We start from the raw sequence: 22,548 nt of genomic DNA on the forward strand, positions 1-22,548 counted from the left end.
CGGTTTACTGGGGGCTTCGGGAGACTTTGTCTTGGTGAGATTGGTCGGTGCTGGCATGACGAGGACGAAGTGAGGGTTAGCACCGTTAGCGTTAACGATGGGGAATGATGGTGAGGAGCAGTGACTGCGACGTGGTAGTTATAGACGAACGAGACAATGCCCCGTTCATATGGAATTGAAATGACAACCGACGCCACGGCTAATGTCAATCACCTTCTCTCTCGCGGAACCAGATCGCACGCCTTTCCACGCCCATACTGTTTTCACGTCATTATTGGCGATTGACTTGACCTAGCTCCAGAGGATCTTGTTCTATTATACAAAAAACATGTACCACTAATACAACAATATGATACAGCTGCGTCGCCGTCTTTACCAATCCATTTTTTTGGATACCTTGGCAGGCGCGACGGGTATCTTGCCACCTTTGTAGCCTAGACCATCCAGCCATGGCCAGGCACCACTCCGACGCTGCTCAAAGGAGACGATGGACTCGTCTTTCTGCAGAGTCAGCGCAATATCATCCAAACCATTGAGCAAACAATGCCGGCGGAAGGGGTTAACCATGAACGGCACTGGAGGCTTGCCGTTCAAGCGGCGGACTTCCATCTTCTCGAGGTCAACCTCCAGCTCAAGCCCAGCTTCGGCATCTGAAGCCAAGTCCTTTGCATCTCCCACAGGCACCTGGACAGGTAACATGCCGTTCTGCATGGCGTTGTTCTGGAATATTTCACCAAAGCTAGGCGCAATCACGGTGCGGATTCCGAAATCGTTACTATAAGCGCACACTTTAGTAGCGCCACCAGAAGATAAAGACGTAAACTCACAGACTCCAGGCAGCATGCTCACGGGAGCTACCGCAGCCAAAGTTGTTCCCCGTGCAGACGAGGATCTTGGCCTGGGTGTAGGGCTCGCGGTTTAGTACGAAGTCAGTCTTCTTGCCCGTTTTCGTGTCAGTACGAAGCTCATAAAACAGGGCGTCCGCGAGACCATTCCGCTTCAAGGTCTTCAAGAACTGCTTAGGAATGATCTTGTCCGTATCGACGTTCTCAACGTGCAGAGGAGCAGCGATGCCCTTCACAATGACAAACGGAGCAACAGCAGAGGGTGCCGTAGCAGGAGGCAGTGATGCAGAATCGGACGCGTTTTGAGCGTGGGACAGCGTCTGGGGCTTGGGGGCAGGAAGAACGGGGTCCGTCAGGAAATCAAATGCACTGGCAAGCTTGAGTTTTGGGCCAGCGGCGATCTTGGCGTCGGCGTCGGCATTCAGAAGCTTTCGGACGTCGGTCAGCTTGCCTGTCATGGCGGCGGCGGCGGCCATCGCAGGGCTGACGAGGTGTGTGCGTCCACCTGCACCTTGACGACCCTCAAAGTTTCGGTTACTGGTACTTGCGCACCGTTCGCCATGCGAAAGCTGATCAGGGTTCATGCCTAGGCACATGGAACAGCCAGCCTCGCGCCAGTCAAATCCAGCGCGCTTGAAAACGGCGTCTAGACCTTCGACCTCGGCCTGCTGTTTGATGAGACCAGAGCCCGGGACGACCATAGCCTGGACAGTCGGCACCACCTTTGCGTCTGGGCCCATAGCAAGGATGACTCGGACAGCAGAACGCAGGTCCTCAATGCGACTGTTAGTGCACGATCCAATGAAAACCTTGTCAAGAGAGATGTCTTCCATCTTTGTGCCAGGCTGGAGACCCATGTAAGAGAGGGCACGCTCGATAGACGAGCGCTTGGTGGCGTCGGTGATGATGGTAGGATCGGGAACAACGCCAGTGATGGGGGCGACATCCTGAGGAGAGGTCCCCCAGGTGACGGTGGGTGGGATGTCCTCAGCCTTGATATTAATCTCGGCATCCCATTTAGCTCCCTCGTCACTCTTCAGACTGCGCCAATAGGCCTCTGCACGATCCCAAGCCTCGCCCTTCGGGGCAAGTGGTCGGTTCTTGAGGTATGCAAAGGTGATATCGTCGGGAGCGACCATGCCAGCACGAGCACCGGCTTCAATACTCATGTTACAGACACTCATGCGTGCCTCCATGCTGAAACCGCGGAATACAGAGCCGGCATACTCGATGACACAACCGGTGCCTCCGGCAGTGCCAATGAGACCGATGATATGGAGGATAACATCCTTGGATGTGACACCTTCAGCCAACTGACCATCAACGCTGATCCGCATGTTCTTGCCCTTCTTCTGCAGAAGCGTCTGGGTTGCAAGAACATGTTCGACTTCGGAAGTACCAATACCGAAGGCAAGAGAGCCAAAAGCACCGTGGGCTGTTTATGATGTTAGTTGTTGATCTGCAAATATAGGAGCTAAACTAACTTGAGGTATGCGAATCACCGCAAACCACGGTCGTTCCGGGAAGCTAAAAGGTATAATTAGCGCTGCATAGCCAACTGATCGCCTTGTTAGGGACTCACTGTAAATCCTTGTTCAGGACCGATGATGTGAACAATGCCTTGAATATCGTTAGAAACATCCCATTAGATCAAGCACTATAAGCCCTTACCCTGCCGCCTGTCGGTTAAGCCAAAGTATGTCAAACCAAACTCCTTAACATTATCTTCCAGGGCAATGCACTGTGCTCGAGAATCCGGCTCGTCCACAAAACTATCAATCGCCTTGAAGTTTTTCCGCGAGTGGGTACTGCAGCGTATTGAGAAAACGATAACAAGGCTGGGTGGTTTTATACTTACGGAACGTTATGATCTACTGTGGCGAGGGTGCAATCGGGACGACGAACAGCACGCTCTGCATTCCTCCTGTATAACGACGTCAACGTGAAGCCTCGGAAGACCACTAACACAATCCACATACAGTCCTTCGAAGGCCTGAGGGCTCGTCACCTCGTGCACAAGGTGACTGAGGGAGTGATTAGCGAAGTTTCGCATGATCAGGGAGGCGAGCTCACCGATCAATGTAGAGGAGAGTCAATCCTTGGTCATTGACGTCGCTGGACCGCATCAGTCAGAAGGCATGCTTATCGCGACCAGGAATACACCTACACGACGTGATCGTCCCAGATCTTGTCGTAAAGGGTGCGTGGGCCAGAAACAGGAGCAGGCATGCTGTGTGCTGAGGTAGAAGAGAGAGAGAAAGGGAGCTGAGAGGAACTGGGTGATGTTGCGCTCACTGCAATGCAACCTTTAATAAAGGTGCGGAGAGGTGGTGCGTTCGGCCGAGGCCGTCAATCGTTGTTCGGCCTTCGGGGCCTCGGCAGTGTGGTTGAGAAGCATCGTCAACCCCAATGTGGGGTTAAGGTTTGGTCAAGTCCACCCAATCAGCGGTCATCCATTTGCAGCTCGCGAGACACGTCCGACGCGTGTTTGGTCGTCAGTTTCATGGACAACGACTACTTCTCCATCGATGCTATCCTTGCTGAAAACCAGGCAATACCACCCACAATGTGACAGAACCTTCCTCTGACGTGCCAACCTCAACAGAAGATTCAATGCACGTTCAAACTAGACATCCCAGACATGGGTCATCTCGGAGGCGGGAATGAGCGTGATGTATGGGCACTTAGCGAGCCCTCACAACACCGTTAGACTGACTGAAGTATCTTCGAGATCAAAGCTCTCTCAAAGGCACCAATCCCTATCTGGCTAGCCTACATATTGCTCTACTCGTACGCATTCCTGCGACGACCTATGAGTAGGCTTCACCTACCTTTCATTTAACACAGGGACTGGGCGGACTTCAGTATACCACAACCCTTTGGGGCTCGTGTGCGCAACGCCCTTAATGCTGAGCCGAAGAGCGTCAAGTTGTCCGGTCTTGTGGGCCAAGGCGGTCACTGGTATGGCTTCGGAAAGATGATCATGGACATGTAAGTCGTCCCTGTAGCATCCCAAAGTTTCAATCGCCTCATCTTGTCCGCCTCCAGACTTAGTGACGAACAAGCAAATGAGATGTCCGAACTTCTCATCAAGGTGTGCATACTCGTGCGTTACAGCGTCAAGGCTCATATGAAGTGGAATACCAGGCGTTTAAAGGGCGCTTAGTCGAAGTTATAGACCAAGCTCAACATTTTGCCGCCCTCGGAGGCTCAGGAGGCGGTGGCTCCTCAATATCGGGAGACAGTGCCCTGTCGTTCCGCGAGGGCCTTGATGGCGCTGAACGGGAATGTAAGCAGCATTCTGGTCACATGGGATGTTCTTTCTCGTGCTGACGATGAGGTACAGTGTTTGCTTTGGCGCAGGAGAGCGTTAAAATGACCAAGAGGTGGTACGAAGGAAACGATAGGGCCAGGAGATGATGCACATCATGATTTCATCATTGCGTTGAGGCGAAAGGACGTTTATGAGCGAGATCATTACACCCTCGTAGTTTCCTTTGAATATGTTGTATGCTCGGCTGTTATGATGTATCGCAATGGCCACCTGAAAGGACAATCCCTCAGAGTCACAGACATTTGGAATAATGCACATATGCTTTGCTCGAAGGACTGGATATTGCTTGAAGGACTATTCGGCAAACTCCGATTATTAGAGTCCCCAAACTTTGCAGTTCTTCAGCCACATTTCCTAATCTGTCCACTCATCCATCGCACCCGAGCGCGCTTGTGCAATCAGTCCGCATCCTCAAGACCAAGCTCCGTCGACGCCATGGCCAAGTCAAAGAAGTGCGTAATTATGGAAGAACACGCTCTGAGCAAGGCGTATTGACAGAGGGCGACTTTGCTAGCCATACCAACCACAACCAGAACCGTAAGGCCCACCGTAACGGCATCAAAAAGCCCAAGTCCAACCGGACGCGTTCGCTCAAGGGTGTGAGTAACTCGTTTATATTGCTGTTCTCATGAGCTGATCAATGAGTCGTTAATTCATAGGTTGACCCCAAGGTCTGTTAGCCCTGATGTCCCGCTGGTGTATGGGAGGAATTAACCCCTGGTTTCGAAACAGTTCCGCCGTAACTCTCTCCACGCTCTTGTTGGTTCGGTGCGTGCGCTACGCCCTGCAACTTCAGCCCGAAACTTACTTTGTTATACAGAGGAAAGCCCGTGAGGAGCAGAAGGCATCATCATGAGAGCGCCCAACCTTATGGGTGCCTGCGCGTCCCCTCTTTCCGCATAGAGTGACGAAGGCCAGCTCTGCGCGACGCATATATGCAGCCCCTGTATCACTTATCCTTTCATACGCATCACCTATGCATCGTATGCACATGACTCCAGAGGCAAAATAAAAGGTTGCAAAAACACTATACCTTGCTCTTGTGTGACTCCTTGAGGCTTGTGGCGGCAATTTCACCTTACAAACCCGACCAAGTCTTGCTGGCTGCCATATCTTCCGCCTACATGTCAGAGCCATAGCTCATGATAGGGCAAATCTGCAACCATCGGACGCTCCACCATCTATATGGTTCGTGGGTTTACTAAAATCAGCTCGTGGCGGTTAATATTCAAGGACGACAATTCTCCAACTTGCGTGTACATTCCGCTCCCCATATTGCTGGCATCCCGAACAGTTGCGAATGCCTGCCGCTTAGGTAGTTCAGTGCAGTCTTGTCGCGAGGTATATATTGTTTCAACATGCTAGCACAGCATGCATTTCCTTGGGTCCAATATCGCTTAAAAGGACTCTGGGTTCTGACTCGTAGGGTCGAACTCTGACTGGCCAGTGGCCTTCATCGTGCTTCTTGGGCAGCCTTGTGTTTCCGTATGAGGATCACAGGCAAACGAACAATTGCATTGTGGGTCATGCTATAGCATTCCAGCCGTAAGTTAGATCCCCCATCTCTGCGAACCGAACCCCAGAGGCGGGTGTCTACCCTCGAGAAACCCCTCTCTGAGCTTACAGTGGCGGACAACTGGTGGGAACACAAGAAACTGCAATGTACATTCTAACACGTGTGTTAGACTCGCAGACCGTTACCATTTGGGCATCCTATCGCGAAGAGTCGGGGTCGAAATGTTACAGTAACTCTCAAACTTTCGGGAACATCTTGCGCCATTGGGTGTCGGTTGCCAGGAAAGATGACTGTTAGTCGGAAACTCATAGCAGATCAGCAAGCTCCAATCATCTTGCCAATCATGTTTCAACGCTTCATGCTTCAAGCTTCAGCGTTTCAGCTGTCACGATTGGTTAAGCCGAGACGAGGCGGCCGGCAGCAGAATGGGATCATCTTTATCTGATAATGCGTCAGAGTTGGTCAGCATGTTTGTCAGATAAGATGTCCTGCGCCGGCGAGTTGCGTGTGTGACGTACGTTTTAGAACTCCGACGGCCCGTAAGGCGAAATTACGCTCCCCGCTACCCCTTGCTCTCTCACATCGTCCACCATGTTCCGTTCAGCACTCACAAATTCTGTCCTCAAGTCTGCTGCTACTGCCCGTGCTGCCAACATCAGCTTGCGGCCAGTACTTGCGCGGGGGTACCATGAAAAGGTTATCTCACACTACGAGAGCCCACGGAATGTGCGTTTCTTTCAAAATACATTCAGAAAACCCTTCTAATGTACCTGCAGGTGGGCTCCCTGCCTAAGGACGACTTTGACGTCGGAACCGGCCTCGTCGGTGCACCTGCGTACGTCCATTGCCATCGTCATCAACTTTTCTCTCGTTTTACTAATTTTGCTCAATTTGTACAGTTGCGGAGACGTTATGAAGCTCCAGATTCGGGTGGACGAGAAGGGTATTATCAGCGACGTCAAGTTCAAGACCTTTGGCTGTGGTAGCGCCATTGCTTCCAGCTCATACATGACGGAGCGGGTAAAAGGCCTCTCTCTGGATGAGGCAGGCAAAATCAAGAACACCGAAATCGCTAAGGAACTTTGCCTTCCACCTGTCAAGCTCCACTGCTCCAGTAAGCCGCCTTCCTGTGTTCGTGCATGCCAGTATGATTAATGCGTGTGTTTAGTGCTTGCGGAGGATGCTATTCGATCGGCGATCCGGGATTACAAGTCGAAGCGTGACTCCATGGCAGATCCGAAGAAAGCCGCAGGATTCATCGATGTTACTCAGAGTGTCGCCACCGGTGAAACTGTCGCCACTGCTCACCCAGGGCAGGCATAAATAGACGTCGTGTAATGGTGGTCTATCTACACTCTCCCTCGCGGCAGTATAGACCTCACTAGTGGCATTCACTGCATCATGCATCATGTTCTTAGTCCTTTTTAGCATTCCACATATCTTATTATTCAAAACATCTTTTACGGGAGTGCGACGTGCCTCCCTTGTATTACCATGCTGCAACAATACACTGCATATGCATATACGATTTCGACACCCAATAGACGTTCCAAAAACTAGCTAGAATATATGGTTGCTAAACATCATCATGTGCGAGTCCTATGCGCCTTTCTGTCCCACAAACGAAAAGGTTCCAGATGCGAACCAACGGTCATTGGCTTCCTTGACTCGCTGAGCAGCCGCTGACCGGTTTGTGAGCTCAAAGCCTGTAGATCCAAGATAGGGATTAAGAAATGCTAAGACATCTGATATTGATTTTATACTGACCTTGAACGGGGGTAACAGTGAGGGAGGTTGCGGTACCCGAACTTGATCCTCCGTTGCTCTGAGCCGCACGGGCGAGCGCCGCCGTCCGAAGCTTGTTGGCTTTTGAAAGTTTGGCTGAAGAAAATAATGAGATATCCGCATTAGCTCCCGGAGTAGAGGCTCTGCGTACCTTTGCTCTTTGCGTCGCCCATCCCAGCGCGGACTTTGCCAGTGCCCACACCAATCATACCCAGCCCCTTGGTCTCGTCAAATGCGCCAACCTCTTCTTCCGCCTCGCCGAAGGCCATCCGATTTTGCAATTTCCGGAGCTCCGTCTGAGCATACGCCTCCTTGGCCTTCCGAGCACTATTATTAGACAAAGATCTCAAAAAGACTGTATATTATGGGCGGGAAATAAACCAACCGTTTACCACCGCGTCGTTTCTTCGGTCCATCATTGGGAACGGGGAGAGGTTTGACAATTTTGGCGGGCGGAGGTGCTGCGAGTCTGTCGATGTGCTTCTCGATCTTTTCTCGCAGGTCGGCACCGTATGAACCTGTGAGAACTCCATTTAATGCGAATCCATATACCAGGGACAACATTGGGTACCATCTTTTCGTGTCCGCTCCAGATCCATGCGTGCAGCAAGCACACTTTTTGCGCCAACGGTCCGTTGTACTTTGAGCTGATACTCGGATGGGGTTTGCTGAATCAGGTCGGACTGGAACACGAAGCCCGTGTGTTTCTTTTGCGTTGCTACTGAGAAGCCGAGAGCGACTTTCCTTTGGGCACCGAGAAGCTGGTACCCACCTGGTTAGCGACAGAGCGAGAATAGGTCGAAAATGGGGTTTGATCACTTACATGTACATTACATGCAGGCATTTTGGCGAGAGAGCCAAGGCCGCCTGCAACACCGAGGAGTTTGGCGGCTGTTGTAGTACCAACGATAGCAGATAGGTTGGGTGCAAGTACATTCATTCTCGAGCTGACGTACATGAATATCTAAAAGGCGAGTCGATAAATTAGCATGTAAAGCCTAATTGAAGATGTTTAACTAACCTTTTTCCGTGCCTCCTCCAATCTATCCGCGAGGTTACAAGCGCGCTCAACCGCCAGCCATTGCGAGTTTGGGAGCGGTTTTCCAGCGGTCGTTGTTGCTGTAATGAGGACACTCATGACGACAGCGCCGGGCAGTACATTGCTCAAGTCGACTTTCGTTGGGTCCTTGAGTTTTTGTGTTTTTGTGTGTGTGTAAGCTTAAGGACCGGACAAAGTCGATGAACAACTTACTTCGCTATTGGCAAGGGCGCGAACGGCTTTGATATACATTGCGGGGTCCGCAACGAGTTGCTCAAGCTCAGGGAACTTTAGTGCGTAATGGTCACGAATGAACTACAGCGAGTCTTAATACCCTGGCTGTCTGAGAACACGAAAGCCTGACCTTGTGCACAACTAGAATCTCGTTGTCAACATCTACCGATAAGTTGTTTGCTTGGACAATCACGTTGTATTCGGGGTTGAGATGCGCAGGAAGCGACATCGCTTCTGGAGTACTAGGATTTGCTTGGTACTTCTCGATGTCCTACAAGCATTTGTCCTAGGTCAAAAGTTCAGTCGAGGCGAATCATATCACGAAACGGACCTTCAGAATCTCAGTCATTCGTTTGCTTCCCTCCAGCTTCGCGATTGACCCCACATCTTCAACAGCTAAGAGGTCCATTTGCTGTACGTCTTCAGCGTCCAGTTCCTCGGCAGGCTTTGTCCCTCCTTCCAGAACAAGTCCTCCAGTTGCACCTTCCTCTGCCGCCTCTGCCTCTTCTTCCGCCTGCTCGTCGTCGTCTGACATGTCTGCATCTCCTTCTGCCTTGCGTTTCCGCGCGGTTGTAGTTCCGTTCGTAACAGCGCTTGTCGAGGCTTGAGAGTCGTTCGCGGGTTCTTCTTCGTTGTACTCGTTCTCGCCTTCAGAAAGACCATCAAGGTCGGCAAGGAGTTCGTCAGCGAGACCGCTCATGTTGCTTATTAGCCTAGGTGAATGCAGATGACAAGACAGGTGCCTCGCGCTCAGTATGCAGTGAAGCGCGTTCCTACTGCTTATGGCAAGAAGGTTGTTATTATCAGTCTCGGCTCAGGGGCTTGAAATCAACTTGAAATTACACTGCGAAGACATTTGCTGCCAAGAAACTGATTGTCCTAGGGACGTTCTTCACGAATATTTGACTGTTTACCATTGAGGCCAAGGTCATTGGTAAGGCTTGCAACTTCAGCGCGCATCAACGGTTTCAATCTGAACGTACCCCATGATGACCTTTGCAAATGGGGAACTAAAGATAAAACTAAAGGCTAAAAGAACATCATAGACGTGCTAGAGGGAGGGCGAGGGCTGGCGAGGGTAAAGCCTCGCCTGAGGTCTGCAAATATCTGCCGTGGTACAAATTTACCGTGTATTGTCCAGAAAGACCCGTGAACAACTCTTAGTACGGCAAACAAGGTTCTGACTCGCCAACTACAGTATTTGGCTGCTATAAAATTTGGTTTAAAGGATACCTCTTCGGTCAATAATCGCTTGAGGAGGACAAGGGCGAGCATGAGAAAACTTGGTGAGAGGTAAACAGCAACTTGACCAACCCAGTGCCATACCGGGCCTGCGATCGAAAGATGAGGTGGTAGGGTGGACCAAACCGCCGAACTGAGACGAGGACAGCTCGTCTGATACATGCCCGTGCCAGGAGTCATCGCGGTCGACCCGAGCAGAAGGGATAATGATGTCCAAAAGGATGATAACCCTCTGATGATCATGCGACCGAGCTTGAGATTATTATAACCTTGAAACACGTCAGATGGAAATAACCGGTAGTACTGGCTGGCAGAACGGTCTGGGACTCCGACAACTTAGTGAGTTCAAAACTTACCACCGATTCATGATGCCCGGATCATAAGTCCCTTCTTGGAAGGGTGGAAGAACTATACAGATGCCAGATAATAGTTCAGGCCACCATAGGTAGATGTTGGTGGCAAACACGCTCAAGGAGATGCCTAGTGAGATATCTTAGCGCATGTGCGAGCAATTATAATTACCCCTGATGGATGTAGTCAGACATCCGCGTAGCACTTCGCTTCAGCCTGGTCCGTGCGCGTGATGGCGAAGGTATATAAGCACTCGGTCGACGTGCTGAATTCCTCATACTTACCTTGATGGCACCGGCTCCTTCACGGACTTGAGTCTGTGGGCTGTGGGGACCTTCCATAGCACGGCGACCCTGTCCACACAGAGGGTATCTGCAGTTTGTATGGGCTTCGGCTCATGCACCGTCTCAATATTTTCCTGTCCTGCCACGGCCACTCTGGCTAGGCAGGCCTCTCTTTTTGATCTTTGACTGCGCTAACCCTAACCTTAGATTCCGGTTGTTTTACATACAGTACGTACATAGTGTCTCTCCCTGTCTCTCCCAATATACACTCGTTTAGACTCCGCTGACTTCTTGAACCCTTCGAGACTTTCCAGAGTACTCTGAATATACTCCCTCCTAGTCTTTCGTAGTCCAACGTACTGAGCCCTATGACTCGATGACGCATTGGCGGTGATCACATGGCCCCATACAACTTGTGTACCAGATGGATGCGCTGGCTTGCACATGTATAGGTCAATATCATATGGTGCGTTAGCTATTAGGACAAGATTCAGACTCGTGGTTTGTGCGGTCAACAGGTTATAGAAGGAGCCCCTCGGAGAAGCATGAGAAGCTTTACCCGACAGTATTCTCAGCTTCCAGCCAGCTTTGTGGCGCTGGTCTATCATTAGTGCTTACTCCCAGCACCTCACTCGGCGATCCTCAAGCTCTCTGCTGATGTGTAGGTATGGCGCGGAATCGCGAGACTGAATCGGTTTAGGCGCTCAGAACCATAAAACTTCATGGCCCCATGCCCGTCCAAACCTTGTCTCTTGCGCAAATGAAATCGCGGGTGAACAGAAAGCTCGTCACACGGCCACCCTCTTTTTCCTCCGTTGAAACAATGCAATGCTCAATGCAATGTTACCTGCTCGCCGCGTTATCTGCTTTCGCGCCGCCTACGAACTCTATGCGTATCAGACGTCATGTCTGCCAGCCCAATGCCACGAGTCGATCTCCATTCGTCCATGTTGCTCTGGAAGCCTCCGAAAGCTGTATGCTTACCGTAAGCGGCGGTTGGTACCTTCCCAGTCAAGGACAACATGAACAAACTAGCTTGGCGCTCAGGTTATGGGAACATCATTACGTCCAATCTCATTTTCTCTAGATTGAACCCACGCTGCCCTCACCGCTGCTATTTGCGTCCACAGGATCAGAGCCAGCCTCGCGGTGTTCGAATGGACTGCTCTAAATTCGCGTTGGCTATGCCCTAATCGATACTGGCGTTCGGAGTATGGTGCATGGCCGCCCGCGCCTCAGTCGCCCTAGGAGGACGGCCACCGTACGCGCCAGAGAAAATGCACCGTCGCCCGTAGTACACTCCTCGGGACCGATTCTGGGGACTCTTACGCGCAATGGGTAAACCTAGTTTTGATGCTACAACGCAAGCATAAGGCTGTTAAAGGTAAAGTCCGATCCCCGATAGCACAGCGTCTCCTCAGCGGACAGTCATTCTTGATGCGCGGGCCCTGGCGTGCATTCGGAAGGACCCCTGCTACCGTTCATTCTGTAGATGAACCAGTTTGCTTTGCTTTCCGCACGTGCTGGTTAGTTATACCGCACTGCTTATCCACCAGTCCAGGTCCCGTTTCTGCTGGATCTACACTAGATGAACAAAACGAGTCGGTGGCGAAGCCAGCGAAGCTTTGCTGTGACTTCTGGGCCTTGCTGTGGTTCTCAATGGACGATTCGACGCCGTGGTAGCTAGCTATGCTTCGTCCATCAGGTAGACTGTATCAGTAGTGACGTTTTCTAGCTTTCTAGCACTGGACATGTAGCCCCTATACCCGCGAGCTTGGACGCACGGCACGGCATGGAGAACGGGAGATGCGAACAATTCCTTATCTTGTCACCATTACGGGGTGCATCATAGGATGGCACATGAGCGACTGGCATGGGATAACATTACTCTAGCACTAGCGAACAAGGGCTCACCGCTGCTTTGGGCTTACCATGACATCTGCGATCTGGCATCATGCATCAACGTCGACTATCCACCCTCAGCTTCCAGAAACCCCATGGTGTACCTCAGAAGCCGAGTCTAACGATCGGACTTCACATCTTCGCGAGAACGAGAAGAACCGACGATACGTCTACTGGCGCACTTCTCCGTCATCCAACCTTGTTTTGCTTCGCAAGTCTCCCGCGGCCTGGCTTCTGTGCTGAGGAACTGAGACGCGCAAGAAGCCGACGCATACACGCTCCCGCTACCCCGCTGCTTCTCTTGCCAGAACACGATCGTGCACGATATAGCATTGTTGAAAACCATATAGTACCTGAAATGGCACCCCACTCATGGAAGCTGATCGTTCATGCCATGTGTGGCACGAAACCCAGGCCCAATCGATAACGTGTGCCCGAAACTCCCACCGCGATCTGAGTTGGAGGAAGGTTTGTGTTCTGATCTTGTACGCAAGCAAATTCGCTGAGTTTCAGGTGGGGAGCTACGGACGCGTGCATGAGGCCCCTGAGTGGATCTGCGACGCATGATGAACGCGATGGGGTATCTCCGGTATACTCTCCTCCACCGTGTCGTGTTTTCTTCCAGTCCAAGACAGATGAACCAGACGGATGAATCAATACAGATGAACATCAAGTTTATGGTACACCTCAGTGATGGAGCTTGACATTGCGGAAACAGCGCCCTCTTGTGCTCAGCATGTTCCTTATCACTGGCTCCTCGCCTCTCCATTGTGCTTTGGGCCGCATGCATCACGGTGTTTTCCATTTCACCTGCCTACGTAGCTTACTTCACAGCCGGAAGTCGCATTGTGTCTACATTAGGTATGCTCTGGACCAATTATTTCCTTCTTGCGCAAGTGTCGTTTCGATTTCAACGTGGTTTCATTCTTACCATCTAGACCGATACTTCCAAATGAGATGAGCAATGAAAGCTATCTCGTGGAAGGATCAGCGGAACGCAGCTTGGATTTGCCGGACATGATCCTCTGACCTGTCTAATTTGTTCATTGCAAACGCTCGCAACACCCACTCTAGCATGAATGGATCACCACTGCTTGCGTTGGCACCGGTATACAGTATGCCCCAGATCGTCCAAGGTGGTCTGAATTCAACGGCTCGCACTTTGCCGGGAGATAACAAATGTTGATCTATAATTGTTCCGTTTTCCTCTTGTAGGTGCATTGGCTCGTCAACATCACGACAACTTGTGACGGCAAAAGAGGCTGGGAGAGAACCACTGATAGGTATTGATACATTCGTGCTATTTGCTCCGCGCCGTGGCATGTTCGCTTAACGAGTACTGACTTTGGCACAAGGTTAGGTTGCGGAGGGCGTGCTGGACCATACAAACAAGCGGAAGTAAATTTGTCCGCCGTCAATGCGAGGCTGCATCCGTAAAGCAATCACTCATCGCGCTGACTGACAGCGGCGTTTGTCCTTAGCATCGTAGAGTGCCCTACAACACCTGTAAACAGCAAGTTTGAGCGTCCCAAAATGTTGGTCCTTAGCTGCCTTGACACCGAATAAATCAAGGCCATCGATAGCATCCAGTGTTCATTCCCGAACACAACCCTCGAATAAGCGAGACTGGCTTATGCCTGCTGCCTCTTGTTTAATGAAGGGCAACGGAACGGGTGGCAAGCATGCGGACGGAGGAAAATTTGATTGGTCGTCGGTGGCGCCAAACAAAGAAGCCAACGAGTTCAGGCCAGATGAACAAAAGAATGATTTTTCCTGCGTGATCAATCCGTCGCTGGTCATCTTTTTACCGTTCAACATACGCGATAAGTAGCGAGCGTCTCTACAGCCCAATACCGCCGCATACGTTTTCAGCCATTGCCCGCGAATCGGCGCCGGAATATCCTAGAAGCCCTCTCGAGTTATTCTATATCCTTTCACTAGCTTTGCGGATAGCGCCGTTGGTTCGGTTACAAAAAGGAGTCAACGTCCACATCGAGCGCATGCTAGCATGGCGGCAGTTCTGAGCGGGCAAATGAGTGAGAAGTAAGGGGGTAATAATCATTAAATCACAACCATTGAGAATAGAATATCATGACTAGTACTGTTGTGTGGAATTCTGCAGTCGAACCAAGAAAGGAGACCATGGAAAACGGCTGGAAGATAAAGTTTGTTACCGGATGATACACTGACCTTAAGTGAGCCTAGAGGCTTGTTGGTTAGTGGAACGTTATAATTGAGGGCGGGTTGAAATGCGCCACGGTGTGAACGGTGCTGAAGCGCTCCATTTCAGAACGTTGCCAGTCTTTTTCAATGCCACATTCAGTCAACAAAAAGGCCGGATTGAGAGGACCTAGGATGGTGCTACCGCTCGCTGAGGCGAGTGTAATCCAGAGGTGCTGGCAATCTTCGTCCGCTAAGACCGAGCGGATTGTTCCGTGCGACGAGCGGCAAGGAGAAGCATGTGAGTAATGATGCCGCCCGCCGGCGGTCAAGCCCAGAAGCTAATATGCAACTTCGTCCGACAGTAGATGTCGACAGTAGAAAAGTAGACCAATGGAGTAAAAGACACGGCCCCAGGTAAATAACCCGACCGAAAGTCCTGATGAATCGGAGTAACGCAGAGCTCCACGTAATGCCTGTGTTGCAATAGCAGATGGTGATGCCTGAACCGAACCCACAGACCGCCTAGTCGACGCAGTTGTGCATGGAGTACGCGATACAGACCGTGGAGGGAAGCCGAGATATTAGGGGCATCGAGGGTGAGTGAGGTCAGGATCAAAACACTTCGAGTCACTTCATTGGCCGAAACTCTCATGTATACACATGGTGGGATTTTTGCAGTGTCCAGATCATAATCCAGGAGACAAGATGCAGGAAATGAAACACCTTTCAATCGCAGTTGCGACAACTGGCAAGCCAAATCTCTCGTGAGAGGCCGTCAGTACCCACGAGGGTACAGTAGCCGGGTGAGAAAGGGCCACTTCAAGCTCCATGGGACGAAGACGACTCCGAGGAACGCGAGTTAATGGACACGACACCCGTGAATTGATCGTTAACCTTGAGAGCACCTAGTTCCAGCCGAAAGGGCCGAAGAAAAATGAGATTTCACTAAGGCCCGCGGATGTTCGTACGCAGCGAGCGATCAACGCACGACCTGATCCATCCAATGCTCGTGGCAGACAGCGTGGAGGCCCCGCGGATTCGTGGCTTAGTGGTAGACCTGATGAAAGGTGCATGAACTGGAAAAGAAACTGATAATGTAGCCATCAAAGACGAGGGTACCGCACCAATGGCAAAGCGTTGAAACATGAAACACCACGCATGGGAAGGATAGCCTGCTACAACATGTAAGCAAGCAATAACGTCGCCGAGGAAGATTTTATCAGCATTTCGAAGCGTGTGGAACAGCTTTGTAGGCGATGAAACAAGCAATCGATAACGAAAGGGTTGACACCGAGGTTTTGCAGAGACGAAGAGAAGCAAATAGTGCACCCCCGTGGTGTTGACTCATCCACAAGAACAGTCTCGCAATAGCAAAGACCTTGATCCTAACAAAATGCCACTGAGGTTAACATCGCTACAGCACTTACCACACGTTCTGAGGGTCATTCGGAAACGTTGGTAGCCCCAAGACCGGGGTAACCCAAACACCTTCAAAGGTCGTTCAAGGGTAGAACCGTCTTCTATAGATGAACGTGGTGAGATAAAGATCCAATATAGTAAGATTTATAGCACTATGCTGCAATAGCGTATTAAATCATGCGTGATTCCGGGTGCATATGGGTGAGCGTCCTGGGTATATGCGCGCAGGGGCGAACGAGATCAAAGGTGTGTCGTATTGCGGTAGGAATGAAGATAGGATGAAGTCATGCCGTGCGGATGGCAAGGGCAATGCAGGTGCATATCAGAGATTCCTGGAAGTAAGATTAACACATCTAGAATACCGCGCAGGTCCTCGAGAGTACATACATTCCAGAATAGCTCGTTGACACAAACATCGCCATCCTCCCAGTGTGAGACCATGTCAGCACTGATCGATCGAGTTCAGTAGGGCAATTCACAGTTGCTGCAACCATAATTACCGGCCACCCTGTCCTCGGTTCTCGTTTATTTGCACCAGCACCATGTACTTGCTATTTGACGAGTAAGTACGTTGATATGCAAGGCGCTGAGGTTGTGGGTGATTTGGACTTACAAGCCGTTGGGCTGTATCTCGAGCATGCGTTCCTTCACGCGCTCGCCTATTTCCTTCATCCATGCTTTGACCTGATCTCGCTCAGGCGTCCACGAAGCATGCAGTAATGTTGTCTGTATGAGTTTCTTAATGTATGCTCGGAGAAGCTCATTGTCGAATGTGGGCCGAGGTGGATGAGGTGAGGCTGCCTCAGATCGAGGTGGTGGTGAACGGGAGCCAAGGGCAATGGGTGCCAGAGAAACCATCAGGGCTGATGCTAACGTTGAAGTCGAGACGTCGAAGAGTTGAGATGGACCAAGAATTGATTTCAGCAAACAGGTTTACTCTTGCGAGACGATGAAGATTAGGTTGGGGCAACGAGCACTCGGAGTAGGAACTGGGTTGTCGCGTGTTTACTGGTAGCGTGGCCGTATTCGACACGGACGCGCGCCAGTTTACATTACACGCGCATACAGTCTACAGCTTACACCTCCCCCACTGCGGTCCACGGCGCTGACATCTCTCTTTTCGCCAATTGCTTCAAATCAATGTCGTCTATCTCATTTCCGAACAACGAGGCGGATGACCAGTTGCCATCATCGTCGTCGCTCAACGACCCCATGAACGCCCCCTTCTATGCACCACCCCCGTTCGACACCTCCGGATTCCAGATGAACCCCCTCTCAGCACATCCGCCTCGCACACCACGTACCTCCAACGCTTCAAATACACACCATGTGCGCTTTGACACCGACGATCTCGACATGTCCGCTAGCGTATTTGAGGACCATCACGGACATTCTGCGGAACGCAGCCATGAACATGAGACCCAGCGCGAGAAGCCCCAGGAGAAGGCAGAAGAGGAGAGCGAGGATGACGTGGACGCTGAGGAGGACGTACAGATCAGCGAGCAGGAACGAGCAAAGGCAGCTGAGCGGCGCGTGTCGCACCATGACGTTTGGCGAGAGATGCTCGTTACCAGCAACGGGCGCGATAAAGCATTCGTATGTTCCTCATCTCGCGTGGTTTTAGCATTGAGAAACTGTTACTGAAGCCAACGTTGCTCTTCATTAGAAATTAATGCAATACTCAATACGAGTTTACTTGCTTCTGCACACGAAGCTCCTCTTCCGTTCTGGCAAGGGCGTGTGGTCCTCAGAGCTCGTACGCAGGCTCACTACTGCTCGTAACCATTTCTCTCTCTGTCGGTGAGCTCATGATGCTGGTTCATGAACTCTTTTTGGTGTTAAATGCGTTTCTAATGTCAGGAAAATGCTCATCCTTTTCAACTGGATGTCGCCCCTTTCCCAAGTCCTCGCAGCTCAAAAACCCGTCCCTTTCACCTCCTCCGCATCGTCCATAGAACCACACGTTGGGCCCTCGGCGGCATCCTTGCCGGCACCAATCAAGAATACCGGCACCCAGATTATCTCCCATCCCTTCCTACAAGCCCTCCTGTCCGCCCCACCCCCCGTCCTGCTCGAACTTATCAACGGGCTATCCGACGACCTCTACACGCTCTCTCGTATGGGTCTCCTTGGCGCCCGATTTGGCGAGCGCGCGGGGCGCCTAGCGGACTGGTGTTGGTTCTTTAGCACGCTTGCCGGACTCGTCGAGAACGGTGTGGAACGCGCCGTCGTGGGCGGCCTTCAGCGCGAAGTCGAGAACCGGGCATATCACGAGGCGTTTGCGGGTGCGACAGCCAAGTCGCAGCCCCGGAACACTCGCATCGATTCTCGCGAGCTTGCGAGGCTGCAGAAGAAGACCTACTGGCTTGAGGTATCGCGGTGGAAGCTCATTATGGATCTCATCTTCGTTTGTGGGTTTTGCCGGTCTTTACTATTGGCATCGAGGATTGACGTAATGCTTTGCTGCAGCCTATGACTTGTTTCGTATCCGCCGCTGGTCAGATACCGTCAAATCGATTACTGGCCTCAGCGCCGGCATTCTTAGGTAAGGACCCACGCTTGTCGCATTTTTCCAAACGACTGAAGGGTTGATATTACAGCTCGCTCAAAGTATACGATAAGCATCGTGCGAGTCTCGTAAAGAACACTCAAAGTTCGACATGAGACGTGCTCGCCATTCCATTCTCCTTTGATCGGGGTGGTGTATCGTACCTTCATATATTGGCCTAGTCATCTGGACTTCCTCATACCTGCTGTCCATTCGCTTTCATATAGCATACCTATTCATTTATTATGTTCCTTAGCGCTCAGAAGAATCCTCTATCATAAATGCATGCTTTCCCTTCATCAAAACGTGTTGCAAGAACAAAAGAATGATGAATTGACTGACGCCCATGGACAACTCCCAAGATATCGTGTAGCGGTCTATTTGCCCAACGGCCACCACGACCCGGAAGATTTATTAGGAGAGGCCGCTGATGTATTGTTTGAGCTTGAGTGGCCATTAACACGCTCAGCCAGAAGCACATCGACCTGCTGCTCGAGTTCCCGTACACGTGCGTTGGCTTCATCAAGGTATCTCTCATGAGCAAGACTTGACTGAAGCAGATGCAAACCCTGTCATTGTCATAACGATCGTGTCAACATCATCAGGTGGACAGAACAGTGCGGACAGGAGGCAACTGCGCAATCGCGCAGCAGCGGGGGTGTAGATACAATAGAGAACTCGGGAAGGAAAAGGAGGATCGAAAGACTCACGAGGTATACCGCCGATCCCAGCAGCGCTACAGGAACCATCCCGGGCAGCATCTCCGCATACCAGTCCCCATGTCTTGACCGCTGTGGCGAACCATGAGCAGTAGGACCCGCGTTCGTGGTATTGGCGCGCGCCTGGATGCGAGAGACCGCGTTCGTGCGGGATACACGCAGTGCGGCGCGTGCTGATGTCGAGAGTAGGCGGATAGGTGCAGTGTTCGACATTTTGGTGGACGACGCCTCTAACAAGACTGGCAGAAATTTTGATCCAGAGACCGAGGTTGTCGTGGGTTCAGAATTGGATGATTGTTCTACACAAGAACAGGTGCCTGGTGGGGTGGCCCGGCGTGTGCTTTCCTGTGATGAGTGGGATTTTGGACCGCAACCAGCCAGACGAAATGATGAGCAGTCGAGGCAAGGTATGTGTCCAGGTACAGGTGAGGACTGTGACGTTTGTCGAGTGCTTGTGAGAATGTGCAGAAGACTGAAAGAAGCTTGTCAGGTGGACACGCGCACCTCCGATGACAGTCTTTGCGGTGGCTAACTCACTACTCTTGTTTTGATTAGGCCACTCGCACTTTGCTTTCCACAACAAAATGCATTCGAATAAACAGCCCGAACATGTCCCTTGATCATGATGCATGCTCCCCCACATCGCCTCTTATCCCACTAGAAACGTAGGTCCGCCACCGCTCCACACGCTCTCAGGCTCCCTGCGCTGTTTCGACTGGATATAGACCCTGCACGTTCGCCGATTAATATTGGCATTGCACGATCAGCATGATACTGCACTCAGGCTCAAGAACATCCGGAATCAAGTGCTGGTCAGGCGCATGCTTTCAGTTGGACAGTCAAAAAGCCGCCCCGATCACCCGACCCTAGCCAAGACAGGCGCATACTCCCTCGTCCCGCAAGGACACGTTCCTTGTGCCTACTGTAACCTTTACCAACGTGGCGACCGCACAAGACAATATTCACCCTCCCCATGCGCCGTTCAAGTCATCGTTAGGGGACTCCAGTCCTACCATGGCGATGATCTAGGCCATGTTCGTGGATGTTTCATTGTGAGCGGTGCAAAAGATTGGTTTGCCATGTCTCCGTTGCGACGGAGGAGTCTCGGTACGGTGGCGTGTGACGGGACGTGGCTGCTCCGCAGCAGCAGGGTAGATAGCCGTCCCCCCAAAACCGGACACCATACCTCCAAATACAGGAGCGGAACAGATTTTCCTGTCCCTGCCTCCTGAGGATTTCCGCTTCACCAGTGCTCACCCTAATCCATACCCATCTACTTAAAGTCTCTCCTTAGTCGCACCGCTTTCTCTTTTCTCTTCGACCCCGCGCAGACCGCCAGACTGTCTTCGTGTCGTCTCTCTCTCTCGCCTCTCTGCCATTTCAGCTCAGACGGCCTGCACCTGGACTGGTTTCCACCGCACTCTCTCTCGCACCTCTCGCAACCATTCGCCTCTACCCCTACCTCTTTCACTAGACGGTTTACCATTATCTTATCATACCAATGGCGCCCACATTCACACCCCAAACTCTCCCAATGAGCGAGAAGGCAGCCTCTGCCTTCGCCCTACCATCTGGTGCTCGCCCGCAAGCGCCCTGCGCATTCGCGCCCCTTTCGACTGTGCCATCGTCTTCCTCAGCGCGTCGCTTCTCTACTTCAACGCGGCCATACGTTCGCCCACGCGGACTGCGGATATGGAACCTTCTCAAAACGTGGAGTCCAATCTTAGCTTATGGTGCCACCTCGCTAGGCTTTGTCCTCGCGATTGCATTCTGGAAAACGGAGGTCTTCGATGGTGAGTCGCGTTGTCGTACCTAATTGGACAGCGGATAGCTCATTCACTTCGCTATGTTCCGCTGGGTGCTTCTATCTCTCCTCGATCTATCTTTGTGTGGGTGCAATTGCGCCTCGCACGTGCAAATCCCCTGCTATTCGGCCACGGTCGCCCGCCTTCAACACATTCTTTTCCTGCTGCGGACACACAGGCCTTGATCACCTTAGTCATTGGCTGCGCAAGGACGAACATTATGGCCATGCCGTACTGTTCTGTCTTATCTTTCTCACCACATTCCGTACGTACCACCGTTCTAAAGTTAGTTGATCCCCGCCCATGCTAACCATATGTTTCACATTCCACGCTTCTCGCCCGTTATGCCCGCCGACGCATGATGCCAACCGTCGCGCATCTCACAGCCCCACTCCCGCTCTATTCAACTCTGATTACGCTCTCGGGTTACACCTTCGGGGCCTGGACTGGCGCCGTCCTCTCCTACTGCGCTGCCCTTACGGGTGCGATCGTCGTTTTCAGTCTCTCTCGCGCATTCCTGCGTGAATCAATCGCTCGCTGGCTTACCTGCACACGCCCTCTTGCGCGTGCGGTCCGTGCAGTCGAGAAACGACCCTCATTGCTCTTCCTCGTTCGCCTTGCGCCTTACCCCTATAACGTCCTCAACGCGCTTCTGGCTGCCGCACCGACACTCACATTCCGCACATATTTCACGTGTACCGCCATCTCCCTGATCAAAGTTATCGTCCATACAAACATCGGTGCTGGTATCCGCTCGTTCAGCGAACATGCCAAGGATACCGAAACTGACGAGGACGATGGATGGGGAAAATACTGGACTTTTGGTGGTATTGCTCTCTGTATAGCGCTCTTTGTCTACCTCAGCATAGTCGCTCGTCGTGCGGTTGATGATGAACTCGACGACTGCGACGATGGTTCCAATGCCCGTGATGAAGAACGCGTCGCGCTTATGACTGAAGACGAAGAGGCTACTACCGGTCTACCCGTGTCAGCGCCGCCTAGTGCACGTCCCTCGTTCTCTATTCCACGGCCTACGACTGGGGATGGTCTTGTGTCGGCCCAGTTACTCCCAAGCGGGATTGTCTTGCCTGTAGAGCACGAAAACAAGAACTCCGAGCTCCTACCTTTGTAGGACTCCCGCATTTGCGGTGTACAATTCCACGCAGGAACGTGCAAACATCTCAGCCGATCGCAAAAATTCTGGATTTAGATTGGATTCGAAGATTATCAGTTGGACTCATAGTATAACGTGTACATCATTCGGCGCTTGCGCATCCCACCATCTTTTGCATCCACCGCACTCATTTAATTTCACCTAATTGCATCCTCCTCTTTCGTTCCTCAACATCTTTCCAAGATCAC

The 22,548-nt window shown here is 51.6% G+C and overlaps 9 protein-coding genes across 9 annotated transcripts; 5 read left to right on the forward strand and 4 right to left on the reverse strand.

Annotated features, from left to right (window-relative positions):
* Window positions 1-270: 270 nt before the first annotated feature.
* Window positions 271-3,100, reverse strand: CONPUDRAFT_81749 (uncharacterized protein). The gene is made up of 9 exons (XM_007769446.1): window positions 3,013-3,100; window positions 2,919-2,960; window positions 2,825-2,869; window positions 2,704-2,769; window positions 2,517-2,653; window positions 2,428-2,465; window positions 2,330-2,372; window positions 828-2,280; window positions 271-775 (listed from the first exon to the last, which is right to left on the reverse strand). The coding sequence occupies exons 1-9, from the start codon at window positions 3,072-3,074 to the stop codon at window positions 373-375; spliced, it is 2,289 nt and encodes a 762-aa protein (XP_007767636.1). The 5' UTR covers window positions 3,075-3,100; the 3' UTR covers window positions 271-372.
* A 248-nt stretch (window positions 3,101-3,348) lies between these two features.
* On the forward strand, window positions 3,349-4,265 carry CONPUDRAFT_89650 (uncharacterized protein; the record flags this gene model as incomplete). The annotated part of the gene is made up of 7 exons (XM_007769768.1): window positions 3,349-3,396; window positions 3,451-3,519; window positions 3,577-3,635; window positions 3,693-3,836; window positions 3,894-3,939; window positions 3,993-4,134; window positions 4,192-4,265. The coding sequence occupies 7 exons, from the start codon at window positions 3,349-3,351 to the stop codon at window positions 4,263-4,265; spliced, it is 582 nt and encodes a 193-aa protein (XP_007767958.1).
* Window positions 4,266-4,614: 349 nt separating this feature from the next.
* CONPUDRAFT_153099 (uncharacterized protein) lies at window positions 4,615-5,035 on the forward strand (the record flags this gene model as incomplete). Its single annotated transcript, XM_007769769.1, has 5 exons — window positions 4,615-4,631; window positions 4,694-4,778; window positions 4,839-4,850; window positions 4,912-4,947; window positions 5,000-5,035. The coding sequence occupies 5 exons, from the start codon at window positions 4,615-4,617 to the stop codon at window positions 5,033-5,035; spliced, it is 186 nt and encodes a 61-aa protein (XP_007767959.1).
* Window positions 5,036-6,279: 1,244 nt separating this feature from the next.
* CONPUDRAFT_143678 (FeS cluster assembly scaffold IscU) lies at window positions 6,280-7,246 on the forward strand. Its single transcript, XM_007769770.1, has 4 exons — window positions 6,280-6,421; window positions 6,472-6,530; window positions 6,595-6,809; window positions 6,864-7,246. The coding sequence occupies exons 1-4, from the start codon at window positions 6,287-6,289 to the stop codon at window positions 7,016-7,018; spliced, it is 564 nt and encodes a 187-aa protein (XP_007767960.1). The 5' UTR covers window positions 6,280-6,286; the 3' UTR covers window positions 7,019-7,246.
* CONPUDRAFT_122883 (Nop domain-containing protein) lies at window positions 7,214-9,459 on the reverse strand. The gene is made up of 10 exons (XM_007769771.1): window positions 9,085-9,459; window positions 8,884-9,024; window positions 8,733-8,834; window positions 8,502-8,666; window positions 8,304-8,444; window positions 8,052-8,241; window positions 7,866-7,998; window positions 7,632-7,807; window positions 7,463-7,576; window positions 7,214-7,401 (listed from the first exon to the last, which is right to left on the reverse strand). Exons 1-10 carry the CDS (start codon window positions 9,451-9,453, stop codon window positions 7,295-7,297), a joined length of 1,638 nt encoding a protein of 545 aa, XP_007767961.1. The 5' UTR covers window positions 9,454-9,459; the 3' UTR covers window positions 7,214-7,294.
* A 5,901-nt stretch (window positions 9,460-15,360) lies between these two features.
* On the reverse strand, window positions 15,361-17,052 carry CONPUDRAFT_136750 (uncharacterized protein). Its single transcript, XM_007769772.1, has 6 exons — window positions 16,728-17,052; window positions 16,615-16,665; window positions 16,502-16,562; window positions 16,123-16,446; window positions 15,684-15,752; window positions 15,361-15,600 (listed from the first exon to the last, which is right to left on the reverse strand). The coding sequence occupies exons 1-4, from the start codon at window positions 16,970-16,972 to the stop codon at window positions 16,399-16,401; spliced, it is 405 nt and encodes a 134-aa protein (XP_007767962.1). The 5' UTR covers window positions 16,973-17,052; the 3' UTR covers window positions 15,361-15,600; window positions 15,684-15,752; window positions 16,123-16,398.
* A 129-nt stretch (window positions 17,053-17,181) lies between these two features.
* On the forward strand, window positions 17,182-18,967 carry CONPUDRAFT_136751 (uncharacterized protein). The gene is made up of 6 exons (XM_007769773.1): window positions 17,182-17,710; window positions 17,781-17,914; window positions 17,975-18,077; window positions 18,132-18,525; window positions 18,584-18,659; window positions 18,715-18,967. The coding sequence occupies exons 1-6, from the start codon at window positions 17,255-17,257 to the stop codon at window positions 18,776-18,778; spliced, it is 1,227 nt and encodes a 408-aa protein (XP_007767963.1). The 5' UTR covers window positions 17,182-17,254; the 3' UTR covers window positions 18,779-18,967.
* A 132-nt stretch (window positions 18,968-19,099) lies between these two features.
* Window positions 19,100-19,450, reverse strand: CONPUDRAFT_21544 (uncharacterized protein; the record flags this gene model as incomplete). Its single annotated transcript, XM_007769092.1, has 2 exons — window positions 19,100-19,208; window positions 19,341-19,450. Coding segments are annotated over 2 exons (219 nt in total), but the record flags the coding sequence as incomplete, so codon positions are not given.
* A 1,465-nt stretch (window positions 19,451-20,915) lies between these two features.
* CONPUDRAFT_53875 (uncharacterized protein) lies at window positions 20,916-22,318 on the forward strand (the record flags this gene model as incomplete). Its single annotated transcript, XM_007769149.1, has 3 exons — window positions 20,916-21,174; window positions 21,365-21,451; window positions 21,573-22,318. 3 exons carry the CDS (start codon window positions 20,916-20,918, stop codon window positions 22,316-22,318), a joined length of 1,092 nt encoding a protein of 363 aa, XP_007767339.1.
* Window positions 22,319-22,548: the final 230 nt, after the last annotated feature.

Source organism: Coniophora puteana, assembly GCF_000271625.1.
Source record: "Coniophora puteana RWD-64-598 SS2 unplaced genomic scaffold CONPUscaffold_5, whole genome shotgun sequence".
In the NCBI taxonomy this organism is placed as follows: Eukaryota; Fungi; Basidiomycota; class Agaricomycetes; order Boletales; family Coniophoraceae; genus Coniophora; species Coniophora puteana.